This window comes from Microtus pennsylvanicus, chromosome 1 (genome assembly GCF_037038515.1).
Source record: "Microtus pennsylvanicus isolate mMicPen1 chromosome 1, mMicPen1.hap1, whole genome shotgun sequence".
NCBI lineage: Eukaryota > Metazoa > Chordata > Mammalia > Rodentia > Cricetidae > Microtus > Microtus pennsylvanicus.
In genome coordinates, this window is record NC_134579.1 from 147368490 (window position 1) to 147385851 (window position 17362).

At 45.1% G+C, this 17362-nt stretch overlaps 1 protein-coding gene across 1 annotated transcript in view; it reads left to right on the forward strand.

The window, feature by feature from the left end:
* The window catches only part of LOC142856708 (vomeronasal type-2 receptor 26-like), a 173595-nt gene that overhangs the window by 141468 nt on the left and 14765 nt on the right, over positions 1-17362 (forward strand). The window contains exons 4-5 of the mRNA XM_075984398.1: positions 12696-12905; positions 16560-16683. Coding sequence (XP_075840513.1) covers positions 12696-12905; positions 16560-16683 — 334 coding nt within the window. The remainder of the gene's footprint in view (positions 1-12695; positions 12906-16559; positions 16684-17362) is intronic.

Genomic DNA, 17362 nt, shown 5'->3' on the forward strand with positions numbered 1-17362 from the left:
AGGGAAATGGAGGCTCCCAAAAACATGCAGCTTCTTCCTGGAAGTTTCTTCCACAGCCATGACCACAGCTCCAGCTCTACTCTTGAAATTTCTGCCACCACAAGGGCCTTCCTCAGCATCCAGATCAGTCTTGGTAGTGCCTGAGCGCTGCAGTGTTTCTGTTATTGTCATTAGCTGTGAAAGTCTGGGACCCCAGGTGTGAAAGGGGTGCCTCCTAGACTATCCCCCTGCCTGAAGACACTGGCCTGCCTCCAGAAATGGCTGTGAAGTGGCGAGGATCATTGCTCAGGTGGTAGAACACTTTTCTATTATGCAGAAACGCTGGGTTAGATCCCCCCACTGCATGTACCAGGTAAAGTCCCAGCACTCAGGAGGTAGAGGTGGGAGCCTTAACCATGCAGTTCAGTGGTTTTCAGCCTTCCCAGGGATGTGACCATTGATATACTTCCTCAGCTGTGCTGCCCCTTACTGAAAAATTTTATTGTTACATCATAACTAAAATTTTGCTACTGTAATAAATTGTAGTGTAAATAGATACAACATTAAGGGGCTTATGTGTGAACCCAGGTAGAGAACCCCAGAAATAGTAACTTAAAGGTCAATGTGGAACAACATGAGTACCCGTCTGAAACCCAAACCAAACCAAAGATGTTCCCTTCTCTACCCAAAGACAGAGACATCCTCGTCAGGTACCCTCAGGCATCTGACACATGATAAATGGGGTGATTTTCTCTAGTGATTTCAGGCTTCATTGCTCTGAGACGCAGACACCCCCCACGCCAGAGGGTGTGTTTAAGACACAGACACTTCTGCTCCTCAGAGACCACAGACTAGCAGGACAAGTGTCCTCTGTAGCATTGGCTTAAGAGCATGAAATGGAAGCCAGACTGGTCAAGGCTTTCCATAGGACCTCAATGTTGTTTCTGTCACAGATACCCTGAAGTGAGCTCAGAGGTTGCATCACATCTAACCTCTGCTTGGTGTCACCAGGGAGTCACTGGGGAACCATGGGGACATATTCCAGCCTGCCATTTTCCACTGCATGGTGAATGTTCCCCGAGCAATCTAAAGGGAAGAGAACATTGAAGCCCGAACCCTAGCTCTCCATTGACATCTGTCCCAGGACATAGGAGGCAGATGCCAGACAAGTCTCCATTCGGGATCTTATTATCTGTTACTGTTTCCTTTGTTTTTCCTGGCATACAACACTGAAGGGTGAAGCTAATGGGGGCCTCCAGGAGAACAGGCACCATGCACACAGGATCCCACGTGATCTCTGTCACCAACAGTGCTGACATCAGGAGCTGTACTAAGGCAGCTGCGGCCCAACTGCATAAAAGCAAGGAGTTGACATCCACTGGGCATTGACCCATGGCTTCCACCTGTACCTGGAAATTTGGGGCTTAAAGCAGTGTGACACCACACTTGATGAAAGAAACTGAAATTAAGTGTGAAAAGTTGGAAATTAATTTTTTATTAACAAACAATATATTTGAAACAATAGTGAATATAAACAATGGATAAACTCTGAAAATTATGGAACTAATAACAAGAATAAATAACATCAAAATAGCAAAACCAAAACCAAATGAACCATAAACAAACATTTAAAACAAAACTCAAACAAAATAAAGCTAATAATATCACTAAATATTGATAGAACCTACTATACCAACTACAGGCAAGTGCTTGCCTTGGAGAAACGCTAGGAAGATAGTCACAATTTTAATGGCTTTTTCAAGATTCCTGGATCCATTCCACATAGGAGCTTATATGTCATGTTATCCCAAGGTGGAGTCCACTTGCTGGTAAATGTAGGATTCTGAGTAATCTTTGTCTCAGGATTTCTGTATCTCAAGTATATTTTTGATGCGTTCTTCCCTTCTTGAGAACTGAGTCAGTGGACACATGAATCAGATTAGGTGTGATCACCTGGAGATCAGCTGGAATTTCCTTCACCGCTGAGTTCCCAGCTACAAGGGGTGTCTTTTAGTCTGTAGGCCTTGATCCTAATGTGAAGAACATGTGTAGAAGGTGTTTGTGGCTTACTTTGGTTTCCTCAGGTCTCTCAAGTGGTATGATCAAAAAAAGAAAAAAAATAATAATCTAGGCCCAGAAGCAGCCATGCTGGGTCACTGGCTAGGCAAACAGAACCTATGACACAAGGGTAAACAAAACTGAAGAAGAATATATGTCCTTAGAATTCAGTATTGCTGGGGATGGGACTCTGCACCTAGTTCTTCCTGGAGATCCTTCTGCTGGTGGCTCTCGTCCTGGGCAGTGGCCTGTTCCAGATGAGTCTGCGGAGTTTCAGACCTGGAAGAGAAAAGCAGTTTAAAAAAACAGACCTGCCACATTAGCTGAAGATGCTTCCTCAGTTCACCTCACCTCTGCTGGACAGTGAATTTATTCTTGTGACTGATATCTTTGTTGTTACTCACAAGGAATAAGATCCCAGAGTAGATGGGCCTAAAACTTTGCTCAGTATTAAACTGAAGTCATAATTTCAAATAAACACTGTTAGTGTGCATTCTACTAGACAGAAAAGGGTGTTCTCCTATAATTCAGGGATATCATTTTGTAAACAGCAACAGCATATTGACACTATAGTCAATAGCACGTGAGAAATGCATGAGTTGTACATGAGCTATTCATCATTTTATAGATAGCCTTAAACTGCCTGCAGCTCAGGTCCCTGCACAAGGGCGTGTGACTAGCTCAGTCCTCATGCCCAGAAGGAACCTTGAACATGAACAACATGCAGATAGAGCCTGTCGTGCTAGAGCAGCATTTCCTGAGATGTGTGCCTGAGAATGTTGTCCCTGTCGGTCCTCAGGGACCAAATAAAAACTGGTGCTTTCCTAGGGACTAGAGCTGGGAATCTGCATCCTGGCTTTGGGAGTCGGTTACAGAACACACCCGAGAAGGTTAGGATCTTCCCTACAGCCGAGTCATCTGCCTGGGTTCATCCTGGGAAGTCCTTAACCAATTCTATCCAGAGAGCACTTTTCACAGGAAGTTGGCAAATGTTACACAGAGCAGTGTTAAAGATGCAAATCTCTAATCTTCATTGGATTTTTCAAAATAAATTGCGAATTTTACCATGCCCCTTGATAGACACCGGTAAACCCAATATCTTGGAAGGCCATAACAGGCAGCTCTCTGTGAGTTCAGGGAAAGCTTTGGGAGAACTCTGTTTTCAGAAGGAAGGTATAGAGAATAAATTCTACAGACACACTGAATATCAAACACAATATATGCTGGACGGAATTTCTTGTTACTGGACCAGCTCAGTTCTCTGAGGTCTTCTGTTCTCTACTCTAGCTTGTAGTCTCAGAGATGGACAGAATTGATATTGTCCCCAAGTCCATGGGCCCCCCTTGGCTCTACCTTCTCTCCCCAGTCTGGCTCCTACCTCATCTGAGAGACCTGAAAGTGATGCTGCAGCTTTTGGACCAAGTGCTTTTCCTGCATGACCATTTCCCTCTGCTTCTGCAGGAACCGAGAGCTTTCTTCCAATCTCTTCAGCTCCTGTTTAAGAGAAAATTGTGTTCTTTGTTGAGGGTTATAGACAGTCATACATATCTAAGCACAGAGAAAGGATCCCAAGAACTTGCTGGTCAGCTAGGCAGGTTAAACAAAAGCATCTGGGGAAGTAAGAACCCCAGGATTCTGGTACAGACTGATAGCAACACAGTGGTCTGAACTGGAAACTGCACATGTTTGATGCACCCCAACACCCACATCCTTACACTACTACACACACATGTGTGCGCTCACACACATGAAAAAACACATGCGTGCACTCACACTCAAACCCACAAGGAGTGCGTGTTAAAGAGAAATATGGAAAAAAGGAGGTTGCAGAAATAAACATCATGGTCAATGTACAGTTGAGTTTAGAATAACCACACCAGTTCTTTCAGAAAAGTCTCACAACTCCGCCATAATTCCTTGGGGACTAAAATTATTGTGAGAAAAGTGATTTTCTTAGACTATATTGATGTGATTACAGAAATTCTTCCGCCATAGGACCAAATCTCCCACCTTCCATCACCAGCTTGTCAAAAGCCCCGAGATGATCAACCAGTCAACCACACATTTTAGTCTGGAAGGGAGAACAGTCCAGCACAACTCTCAGAAAACAGGGCTGACAAGCTGCTATTCAAGCTTCTGTCACTGTGAACCAAGAATTCAGGGAAGCAAAGAGAACACATTGGGATGCAGGCAGAAAAGGGAAGCCAACAGGCCACGCAAATCCATGAGTATGAGAAGCACTCTGTTGGCCCTGGCACAGGGATCTCCACCTTATAAACTGCTTCCCACCTGCGATGGGACATGATCCCTGCCAAACGAAAAAGCAGCAGGACCAAGAACTCACTCACTCTAAGCTCTGTGCCTAGAAGGTTACCCAGGGACATGATCCCTTCCAAACAAAAAAGCAGCAGGACCGAGAACTCACTCACTCTAAGCTCTGTGCCTAGAAGGTTACCCATCATAAATACAAGTACATGTGTGATATGTTATTGACCCATTTCCTTCTCTGAATTGCAGCTTCGAGCAGAGCAGAAAGGAAGGCTTGCCCGTATTTCAGATCTCCATAAGACAAAAGCTTCCCAGAAGTCCTTGTGCATGGACACTGAAGGGAATGTCTGGAATATATGAGGTCCGTGGCTGGAAGGGAGTATGGGTGAGTAAGTTGATGGGTTAAACACTGGTGGTTGGATGGGTAGAGAGGTAGTCAAATTGGCAAATAGTACCAGAGCTTAGCCTGACTTGTTGCCGGCCCCTACCTGTTGTTGCTGGATTTTGAGGTAACTGATCTCTTCGTCTTGGTCATTAAGGATCAATTTCAAATCCTCCAGGTGGTACTTCAGCACAGTCCAATTATTCTGCAGTTTCCTTTCCTCCTGCCTCAGCTCATCCACCTTCTTCTTTAGCTGAGTCCTTTCCATCAGTAGTCGGCTGTGCCGATCCCTGCAGACAAACTCTGCATAGTAAGGCCCTGCAGGCCTCCTCCTGCTACCCCTGATTTCTGGGAAACAGCACCCCAAAAGACCTCATGTTTCCTAGATTAGGTAGCTAAGAGTCTGATATAGTCATGACACCTACACTTCAGAACCCAAATGAGAGAACAGGTAATGCCAGAAATTATCAAACTACTATTGAAAACTCCAACACCTAAAAGGATCCATGTCCCTTCAGTAGAAGGAGTAGTTCCCCAGCTGGCATAACTATCTGTGGTGTTGGGGAAACATCAGCATGTAGTGGGCAAACACAATCAAAGGGAGGACAAGTTACTCAAGGTGAGTACAATCTATCTACAGATTCAACAGCCCCAGACCTGTAAAGAATGGGCCTGAGCTCCAGAAGTTCAAGGCTGCCTGACATTCCCCTGAGAGTGTAAATACCTTTTCTATCTACAGGCTCTTGAGGCCCTAGGACAAGGTGGCAGGGGCTAACAGTCTCTTTCACACTTAGCAAAACTGAATCCAAGAGACACAAGTTTAAGAGTTGCTTACATAGAAGCAAAAAAAGCTCGAACCAGAGATGAAGTCACTCCATCCAGAGAAAAAGGAAGTCAGAGATGGCCATTCCACAAGTTTTGTTATCCATGTCCAGATGGACACTTACCGATAGAAGACTGTCTCCTTGCTCAGCAACTTGAAATTATCCAAGGTCTCGGTGTTTTCACTCACAAAATGGTTTAGCTCCATCATGATCTCTTTGTGATCCATCTTTACCTTCTCATACAAAGCATTTGGCTTGTGGTTCTTGTAGGGACTAGAAAATGGGAGAAAAGACCCCATGAACATAGGCTTCAATGATCACAGGAACTGAAGTTGTATCCTGATCTACCATAGCACAGCAGATGCAAGATTCTGGTGCCTATGTAGTGGGACCTCCTGGTGCTTTTAAACTTGTTATTCTGATCCCAGCACAGCTGAGGCTAAACTTGAGATGGAAGCTGCACTGACTGCATGAGCTCACTCAATACGACTAGATGGTAAGTCAGGTTCTCTATGCTACCAGGAGGCTCTGTCACATGTCTCCGTTCACCAGACATTGCAATGACATCTCTCCTGTTTCAGAACACTGATTTTGGGTCCTGTTTGACAATCACTGAACAGTTAGAGCACATCATTATGGTTTGGAGTCTTAAGAGAAGGAAGTGATATAAACTCCCCTAGGAATTCCTAGGTGCCACCAAGGTGAGCATCTAGGACACAAGCAGTCCTGCTTTAAGTGGGGCTTCCAGAGCTCAGCACTGGAAACTTCTGGAAAGTGGGAGAAGGATATCATGAGAAACCACGGCAGATCACTGACTCCCAGAAATCAGGAACACACAAATCTCCAAATGTGTGTGTTCACACATATCCACAAGAGAGTAAGAGAAAGAGAGAATAAAGAGAGCTAGAGAGAGAGAGAGAGAAAGAAAGAAAACATCATATATATATATATATATATATATATATATATATATACAGAGAGAGAAAAAGAAAGCATCATATATATATATATATATACAGAGAGAGAGAGAGAGAGAAAGAAAGCATCATATATATATATATATATATATATATATATACAGCGAGCGAGAGAGAAAGCATCATATATATATATATATATACACAGAGAGAGAAAGAAAGAAAGCATCATATATATATATATATATATATATATATATATATACACAGAGAGAGAGAGAGAGAGAGACAGAGAAAGAGAGAGAAACTGAGAGAGAGAGAGAGAGAGAGAGAGAGAGAGAGAGAGAGAGAGAGAGAGAGCGCTCTATTGTCTAATGGAAGTCTGCACAAAACTAGAGTACCTGTGATGAGATCCAGCTCTTCCAGGTAAACACTGAGATGTTCCAGTCAAACCAGGCCCCTCCAGCTACTACCATGGGCTTCTAGCACACAATCACATGCTAGGAAATTAGAGCCTCCACACACAATAACAGCAGGTAGTAGTACCTCATGCAAGCCACCGCCTGTCAGCTCCTTTCCAAATGCATGCTAGGAACTACACATTACCTGCCTCAATCCCTGATTTTTGTGTCTGAGACCAGAAGCCCTGGTTTTCATTAGGAGAGAACAGAAAAGGTAGAGGCCACATCTCATGGCCACTGTCACTCAAGGTCTGCCTGTCCCCTGAGAAGAATTTAGGATATGAGGTTTGGCACAGCCTCCTACAAATCGAGAGTTCAAAGGCTGAAGGTGAGGTTGACATTGCCTACAGCCCCATGAAGTTTGAAACAATGGATACCTATTGTCCATGGCTCCATCAGTGAGGATCATCAGCCGGTCTTTCAGGTCATTTCTTTCCCTGGTCATCAGTTGCAGCTCTGTGGTCAGTCTCTCCTCTTCCTTCTTTATCTGCTTCTTGCTCAGGAGCATTGGATGGGATGCTGGCTCTGCAGAGGTTTCTGTGTATAGGTATAAAACAGGTGAAACTGCATAGTCAAAAGGCATAGGAGATTGACAAACCATCCTGAGTCCCAAACAGAAAATTGTGTCTGAAACCCAGTGACAACCAAAATATACTAGGCCAGGTTGACAGGCCAATGTGTGGTTCTCAAATCTCCCATCACTCTAGAGATTTGGCTCTGTAGGCATCCACAGCTTTTCTCGGCCTCCCTATAATTCTTCAGGTGACTACAGAGACCACCTCTTCATGAATATTCACAGAAGAACAGGATGCAGCATGGTCCAGAGACCTGAAGCCTGCTGTGATTTAGAAGCCAGGAGAAAAATGGCAGAGTGGACAAGCAGTCAGATGTTATGAGGAGGCCAGGCCTCATTGCTGGTTACTCATGGCCCATGCTGTGGATTGGAAAGTCAGGCAGGGCTCCATCATGGTCAAGAGACTCACCCAGTCACCCATTGACAGCCCAGATCATTGAAGCTGACACTCAGTAGCCATTCTCTGCTCTGGTTCCATAACTCTGACAGAAGTTTGGTTACCCTGTGATCTAAATGCCATCCTCAACTGCTGATTCAGAACCCTAAGGGGGTCACTGTCAGGGAAAGGAGGTCAGAGGAATTCTCCTGAGCAGACTGCTGAACACCCTGAGGTTTAAAGGTCTCGGCCAGGAGCACATTTGTCTCCATGGGAACAGTGTTAGACAGACAGTGAACCTAAAGGCAACTACTACAGGTGTAGTGTAGTGATGTCTGACGAAAGATGGGGACACATTCGTCCTTCCCTGCCTCCTGCTGGTCTTTTTCTGTCCCAACATAACACCCCAAACCACAGTAAAGTTAAGAGCTAAGTGGTGGTCCCAGCACAACAGTCTTTCCTTTCTCAGTCTCTGGCTCACAAGATGGACAAGCTAATATTCTGGAATCTTTGACTTTTGGGAAGTATGATAATCAGGGATGTCCATCTTATTCTCTGAGGCTCCAGTTCCTCAGCTCCGTTACTGGATAGCCCGCCTCAAGTGCACCTCCTTTGGCAATCTCCCCATTTCCTTCCCATGACTCACTGGGTCTTTTCCAGAAGTGAACTGTAGCTTTCTTCTGCCTCTCTCTGGTCTCTGGACCTTCTCCATTCTGTCTCCCAAATACGTGACGCCTCAGTCTTGAGAACATGACTGATGCTCAACCTCTAGGGACTGAGGAATGTCCTAATGGCAGTTGGTGTTGCTACAACAAGGTGACATCATGGGATTCCAAGAGATCTCCAGGATACAATGGAATGTCCAGAGATGCGACCGCTGATGTCATGGCTAACTGCTTTTGCCACCCTGCTAAGTAGCTTTCCAGTACTGACCAGAAGACCAGCTGACCTTTCTAGGAGCCTCTCTGGGAAGACAGAGGAAACCAATCAGCACCTCGCCTTCTAAAGCTGGTGTTTCCTTGGCTTGACTGAAAGACTCATAACCTTTCCCATGTTGAGAACTAACCTAATATTTCAAAAGATTGCAGAGGTATGACTCATTCTTTCTCAAAGTCCATCAATATGAAGACTTAAATATTCATGAGAAACGACTTTAAGATGAACATAAATGAGGAAAGGTCACCTTCCTCAAGTCAGTGTTAGAAAGCATATTAAGGAAGAACGTACAGGCTGGTTACAGTGTGAGCCTTGAGAGAAGGGTACAGTCATAGAAGCCACATGCTTAACTTCAGGAAATTGCCCCTGGATTACTAAGCACATAGAGAAAGAACCCATCAGGGTGTTGGCAAAAGTGTGATGATCGATTTGCACAGGAATCTAACATAGTGGGTCCCCCAGGAGAAAAAGCCCACAGGCTGAGTTTTGTGCTCTCCACTCTGCTCCAAAGAGGAAAATGCAGGATAGTTGCAGGCCTTGGTGAGTTACAGTGAAATTCTGGATAGCGGGAAAATGAAGTCAACAGATGTAGACATACCTCAGATGCAGAGTGGCTGAATAGCATGTAGCAAGTCCTGGGTTCAATGACCACTGCTGTCTCACTGGCCTTGGTGGCCGCAGATGTAATTTTAGCACCTGTGAAGTAGAAGCAGGATGACGTAAGCTCAAGGTGAACCTGCAAAGCCAGTGTGAGGACAGCTTGGGCGATATGAAACCCTGTCTCAACAAATAAAACACTAATCTACCCTACCTCCAAGGTCTCACCTAACAATCCTTTCTTTCTGTATTGATATTTCAGATGGACTTTATGTAACCCATAGTCTCTATTTCACCACCCAACCATAGCATCCTGAGTGCTGGACTCACAGGAGAGAACTGATCACCTGTGTTGTTCTTTTTTAAAAATGCTCCAAGATCCCCGTGGCAGTAGGCAGCAGAAATGCTGTAGGTCCCAAATGGTGGCTTCGGGCCATGTGCTGGCAGGTAGCAGGCTCTGGGAGCAGCCAGTCCCAGGCAGAAATGGCTGCAGGTCCCAGAGCGGTGGCCTGAGCGGTGGCAGTGGGCCATGTGGCGGCAGACAGCGGGCCTTGGTAGCAGCCAGTCCCAGGCAGGGACAGCTGCTGGTCCCAGAGCAGTGGTGGAGGGCCATGTGGCAGCATACAGTGGGCCCTGGGAGCAGCCAGTCCCAGGCAGAGACAGCTGCTGGTCCCAGAGCAGTGGTGGCTGGCCATGTGGCAGCAGGCAGTGGGCCCCAGGCAGAGATGGCTGCTGGTCCCTGAGCAATGGCTGGTCCCAGGCAGGGAGACACATGGCTGGCGGGCAGAAGACAGAAACATGGATAGACTTGACATGCAGGGTGAGGTTGAATGTTTATTCACGGGGTTATGGAGGGAGGAAGGGTGAAGCGGGGGGGGAGAGAGAGAGAGAGAGAGAGAGAGAGAGAGACAGAGAGAGAAGAGGGGAAAGAGAGAAGAGGGGAAAGAGAGAGGGGAAAGAGACAGAGAAGGGGGAAGCAGCCGGAAGCAGTCTTGAGAGTTTGCCGCCCCAGTTTCTTTTGGCTGTGCTGCCTGGTCTCCTGCTTTTTATTATAAGGAAGACCTGGGAATGTTGTGCTTTCCTGTCCCTTTAAGGGACAAGCCACGCCCACTTCCATTACCTCTGACCTGCCCACTGCCATCTTGGGCCCTTCCTTTTCTGCTTCCTTGACTTGCTTACTTTTTATTATAAGGAAGACCTGGGAATGTTATGGTTTTTGTCCCTTTAGGAGACAAGCCACGTCCACTCCCTCCCCCATCCGCTGAAGCAGGCTGATCTTCAGCTTCTGGTGTGAGCTCGCTTTTGTTTCCATCTTCCTCTCGGAGAGGCAGTTTCGCTTCTGCCTCTCTCCCCACTTCTCTGCTTCCCCCCTTCTCTGTCTCTTTCTCCTCTTCTCTCTCTCTCTCTCTCTCTCTCTCTCTCTCTCTCTCTCTTTCCCTCTCTCTCTCTGCCCCCCCTTCACCCTTCCTCCTCCATAACCCCCTGAATAAACATTCAACCTCACCCTGCATGTCTTGTCTATCCATGTTTCTGTCTTCTGCCCTCCCGCCATGTGTCTCCCTTCCTGAAACCAGCCATTGCTCAAGGACCAGAAGCCTACTCTGCCTGGGTCCCACTGCCTGCTGCCACATGGCCCGCCACCACCACCGCTCGGGCCACCGCTCTGGGACCGGCAGCCATTTCTGCCTGGGACTGGCTGCTCCCAGGGCCTGCTGACTGCCACCACATGGCACGCTGCCACCATTTGGGACTTACAGCATTTCTGCTGCCTTCTGCTGCGGGGATCTTGGAGCATTTTTCAAAAAGAACAACACCCTGGAAGTCAGCTCCTTTGCAGTCTTCCTGAGTTTTAGTTAGAGAGGTAAGAGCAAGCCTTTCACTGTACCCTGATAGAAAATTGAGACCTCAATAGACTCATGCTTTCTAAAGTGTTAAACACATGGCATGGCCCAGAGATGTTGTTATATCCTGGCCTGGGGCTGGAGACCCCCGGGTGGTTCCTGGTTGAGTCCTGCCCTACCTGACCCATGGTATAGCTCATACCTTTGGCTGTGTGGCGGCCCAGGTACACAACAAGTCTTCTTGTGTTCATGATGCACTCATTACATCTCATACCCTTCCCCACAACACATCCATTTCTTCTATTGTGAATTTTCTAAGGCATACATCTATTGTTGAAGAACAAGTTTGTGGCAAAAGGACTGCCCAGAAAATTCAATAAAGAAACAAATATGAAAGTTTCAGGGCTCGTTTACATCACTAATGCATCTGATCACCTTAGACAGGCGTTGTCATTGAGGAAGAGCACACCAGGAACAGGCCAATGATGTTGGAAAAATACACTAAAGTCTAAAGGAGAGGCACATTCATCTTCCCATCTGTCTCCCTTGACTCATTTTCCCCATCTGCACTTGTTATACTCCTTCCCCTTAATTGTGTTTGTGATTTGTCCCCTGGCTATTTTTTTTGAAAGACAGGTTATCAGGTAGTCCAGGCTGACTTCCAATTTGCAACTAAGGATAACCTTGAGCTACTGTTCCTCCTCCCTCCACATCTTTAGTGCAGGCATTCTGGGTGTGTACCACTATACCCAACTTACATGGTGCTGGGACCCAAACCCAGAACCTCAGCAAGTATCTGAGTTCCAGACAAGAGAATGAGAAGTCTCACCATGGGTAAAAATGATAGCATTGCAGATGGCAGGCCCAGCATGTCAGGGCCCTGAATGGAAACAAACAGAAGAGCCACAGGGCTGGGACTGATGAACTGTGGGAGTCAGTGGGCAGTCTAGGTGAGCTGAGCCCAGTCTGTGGAGGTCTTCCTAGAGTTTGGAGTCTTCTGAGTGTGATGGGAAGACTGAGGACAATAGTGCACAGCCAAATGAGACCCAGGAGCAGGAACTACATTGTCATGTTTTTTGGTTTAATTTTAAGGCTGCTGAGATGGCTCAGTGAGTAAAGGACTTGTCCCCAAGCGTTAGTGGGATTCCCCAATCCACATGGCAGCAGAAGGAAAAACATTCCTGAGAGTTGTCATGTGGATTATACAGTGTTAATGATCTACACACACACACACACACACACACACACACACACACACACACACACACAGAGAGAGAGAGAGAGAGAGAGAGAGAGAGAGAGAGAGAGAGAGAGAGAGATGTTTGTGAGTTCCTGAATATATCACACATACTTGATCTCCCTTATGCCCAATGGTGGATTGAAGTGACTCTGTCTCACTGCAGAGGTGAATGGAATGTGGTATTTTGGACAAGACTCCAGACTACCCCTGGTTGGTCTACAATGTCTCCCTTCTTTCCTCAGCTGCTTCAAGCTCTTAGGAATGTGCACTTCAAGACTCCTGATGGAAGTGAAATTATATTTGATGCCAATGGAGATTTGGTGACAAAATTTGACATTTTCCAAGGGCAGAAGACCCCTGAGGGTGTATTTCGCTTGGTTCATGTAGGAATGATAGACCCTCAAGTCTCTTCGGGGAACAAAATGATGGTCTATTTGAAGGAGGAAATCCAAGTGAGTTGCTGAGATGACTCTTGTCCTAGTGTGTTTAAGCCACAGGGAAATTTCAGTTCAGGGGTCTTCATTGCTACTTCTGCACCAAATTGATGAGGCTTTGGATTGGGTCAGTCAGTTATAAATGGCTATGCTGTTTATCTCACTAGAGATATTTCTCTGAATGATATTAATTCACGAGCAAAAAGGAAAATGTAAAAGATGGGGTTAGGAGATTGCCAGTGGTCAAAGTGTTTTGTATACAAGTACAGGAACCAAAATTTGGATCTCCAGAACACTTGTACATGCGTAGTGGACAATGGTTCTCACCTGTAATTTCATCCCTGGAGGATGGAAACAAGGAGATGTCCACAGAAACCTGATGAGTAAGATTAGCCATATCAGTGAACTCTGGGTTTTCCTTTGAGCCTCTGCCTCAATGAACATAGTGGAAAAGCAATTGAGGATGATTCCCAGCATTAACCTTGGGCCTCCACATGTGCTTGTTTATACATGAACATGAGTCCACATAGGTGTACAAATACATGCATACATATTTACACCACCCACACTTGTGGAAATGTGGGGGGGAGTTGGACATACAAGATGTACAAAATACAATGAGAATCTGTAGCTGGTACTACCTTGGAAATATATTCTTTGTGCTTGGGATCTGTTATGAGAAGATGAAGATAGTGATACACTCAGTTAAATATCTTCCCATAGATCATATGGAAAGTGGACTCAATAGACATTCAGTTTACTTACTGTGTTAGTTTATTTCAACCACAATGACAAATCCCATGGTTTGAGGGATTCAGGGTCAGATGTATCAATTGCTCTGGATGTGTATGCTTGACGCAGTATGTCATGTAGGACAACAGACATGTGTGGTGGGAGAGGTTGCTGATGAGTGCATGTGGCTCAGGAAGTGAGGTGGTAGGGATCTTGATAGATTAGATAGGTAAACAAGTTATATCTGACCAGTGCATAGCCTCTATGTCCCACTACCCCAAACCTAGTCCCATGTTCTATTTCTAATATGTATACTAATTTATCAGATTGCGAATCCATTGAGGAATTAATCCATTGATCTTGTCAGAAGCATTCTCTTACTTAGGGTTTCTATTAGTGTCAAGAGACACCACAGCCAGACACCTCTTATAAAGGAAAAGGATTTAATGGAGAGGCTTACATTTTCAGAGGTTTATTTGATCCATAATCATCCTTATGGATCATGGAGGCATATAGGCAGAAAAATGCTGGAGAAGGAGCCGAGAGTCTTACATCTTGACCCGTAGGCAAGAGGAAGTGAACTGTGTCACTTGGTATGAATTGAGCATATATGATACCCCAAGGCTCACTCCCACAATGATATACTTCCACCAACAAGGCCACACCTTCTCCAACAAAGCCATGTCTTTTAATAGTGCCTCTTCCTATGAGTTTATGTGGACCATTTACATTCTAACCACCACATTCCATATCCTGACTCCTCAGCTTGTGACAATATTATAATAAAAACTTCATTTAGCACATTGTCCAAAGTTCTCACTGTTTATCCCAGTTGAAGCATGTTTAAAAGACCAAAATTCAGTCTCTTCTGAGATTCATGCAATTTCTTAACTGTAATCTCATATAAAATCAAAGTAAGAAATCAGGTTACATATTTCTCATATATAATGACACAAGATGAAACTTCTTGAGGCCGGCCCATAGTTAATCTAATCAGACTCAGTCCCTTGTTCTTCTATGCTTTTATTAGTATGGCAATAGTAGCATTAAGCATAACTTAAAATTTTCTACTGCTTTTCTAATCTACTGTCCCATGGTCCATGTTTATTGAAACAGAAGCATTATCAGGCCTATCAATTCAATACCCAAGTTGCAGAACCCAACTTCAGTCTTAGTTAAGGTTTCTGTTGCTGTGAAGAGATACCATGACCCCAACATCTCCTATAAAGGAAAAACATTTCATTGTGGTGGCTTCCATTTTCAAAAGTTTAATTCATTATCATCTTGGTGCAACATGGTGGCATGCAGGCAGACATGGTCCTGGAGAAGGAACTGAAAGTCCAAAATCTTGGCCCGTAGGCTACCAGAGGTGAACTGGGTCACTGGGTGTGGCTTGAGCACATATGATACCCCAAATCCACCCCCACAATGACACACTTCTTTTAATAAAGTCAAATCTCCCATAGTGTCTCTTTGTATAAGCTTATTTTGGCCAATTACATTGAAACTACTGTACTATCAAGATTCAATCATTCTTTCTATACCCACTGTCTGTTAACCAGTGGTCCAATATAAGAGACTTTGGGAAACATTTGAGATTCAGACCCTGATATTTATTAACAAAATTTGAAACAGTGTTGTGTTATTTATGTCTATGTGTGGAGTCCGGTACATAGAAATGGCTCAGCTCCCTGTCCTGTGCCAAGGAAGAAAAAGTCCCCTCCTCTACAACTTTATCAACTTCATTCTGGTGGCCTCTCCAGTCAATGGTGTTCTTAAGGTTTTCCACATGAGAATGAGATTCCCATTCTTGGATTTCTCAAGCATGAAAGAAAGACACATACTATGTGTTTCCAGGACTCCTTTGAAGAATTTTTCAATGGCCGTGATCTGGGGAGGGTTTTCTGCTTTCTTCTGTTGTGGCAGAAATGTCAGCACCCACACTTCCTTCTTCATAATCCTTGCCTGGAGGTAGAGCTATGCTAAGATAAACTGGGTCATCCTTGGCAGTTCGGAGGTAAATGAGAGGGCCACTGAGTATGCTGTGAATGTGTGTGTGTGTGTGTGTGTGTGTGTGTGTGTGCGTTCTCTCTCTCTCTCTCTCTCTCTCTCTCTCTCTCTCTCTCTCTCTCTCTCTCTGTGTGTGTGTGTGTGTGTGTGTGTGTATTTGGGGAGTCAGTAACTGCATTTCTGCTCTTACTGAAGTTGGATGAAGCTTTGTTATTAGAATTTAATTGTTAAACACAAGGTCAGCCAAACTGTAAATCTCAACAGCATCACAGAGGTAGATTAAGAAAAAGAAAAGATATAACCAGGTCTTTTGAGTTAGAAATGGAGTCCATGAAGAAGCCACAGGGCTGGCTGGAGTTTCAGAAAATGCAGAAATCTGAAGACGTCAAGAAAATCATACCCAGGCTATATGGACTTTTGTAATGACTGCCAATACCCACAATTATTGTTTATATTTTATTTTGCATGTATGCAACTTTCCCTGCACCTATATTTGTGTACTGGTGTCTGTGCAGGCCAGAGGAGGGCAGTGGATCCTTTGGAACTGGAGTTACAGTGTGAGCTGCTATACTGGTGCTGGGAATTGAACCCTGATCTTCTGGAAGAGCAGTCTGTAGTTTTAACCTAGGCGCCTTCTCTCCTGCCCCCATATCTTCAATTGTTGATGCAGGAGCCCCAGAGAGACTGGAAGATAACACATTAAACTTTTTAGCTATGTATTTAATCCCTTAGCCAAGTAAATCAAATGTAGTTCTGTTTATTACACTCAAAGGTACCTTTCCAGTCTGCCATCTGCTCTGATAGACATGTTTCTGAAAGGCTTCTCATCTAGTGGGCTGAGAGGGAACTCTCCTGTTCTGGTTCTTAGGGTGAGGTCAAGCATCTGTATCCCTAAAGAGTCACTGGTGACGTTATGCTCACTGTTACTAGGTGCCCACCTCTGTCTGCAGTGAAAGCTGCCTTCCAGGGTTCAGCCAAGTGCCCAGGCTGGGAGCGCCCCAATGCTGTTTTGATTGCAGTCCCTGCCCCGAGGGACAGTTTGCAGACAAAAAAGGTAAGGACATGTGGATCTGGAATCTGAGGGACCAAAGGGAATTTTGAGCCTCCTGTATTTCTCCATCGTCTTAGTTACCATCCACTGCTCTGAAGAGATACCATAACCAAGGCAACTTCTAAACAAAAAGGCTTTAACTGGGGGCTTACTTAGTTCATGACCATCATGGCAGGAAGCATTGTGCCAGGCAGTAGCTGAGGGTTTCCATTCTGATCTACAGGCAGCAGGCAGGCAGTGAGGTGGAGAGTGGGCCAGGTGTGTGAGTCTGAACAATCAAAGACTACCCACAGTGACACCCCTCATTCCACAATGCTCCACATCCCTATCCATCTCCAACATCTACCAGGTAGGAAAAAATCATTTAAATATATGTGACTTTTGGGGCTATTCTAAGTCAAACCCCCACACCCATTCTCCAAAACACTGCACTGTCCTTGCTGTCCCATGGAACACCAGCCAGAGCTCTGCTAAGAGATATTGTTAGGTAAATGCTTTATCCTAAAAGACAAGCAGGCTACCCATAATTAGAATGCATAATGAATTCTCCTCTATCAAACACTGCACATCCTTGACCCCTGATCAAGAAACAGGCATAAACTGCTTCCACAAGCTTCTAGTGGTCGTGTAGTCAGAACGCTAGCTTTTGCTAACACTGATGATTTCACTTGATTTTCAAACC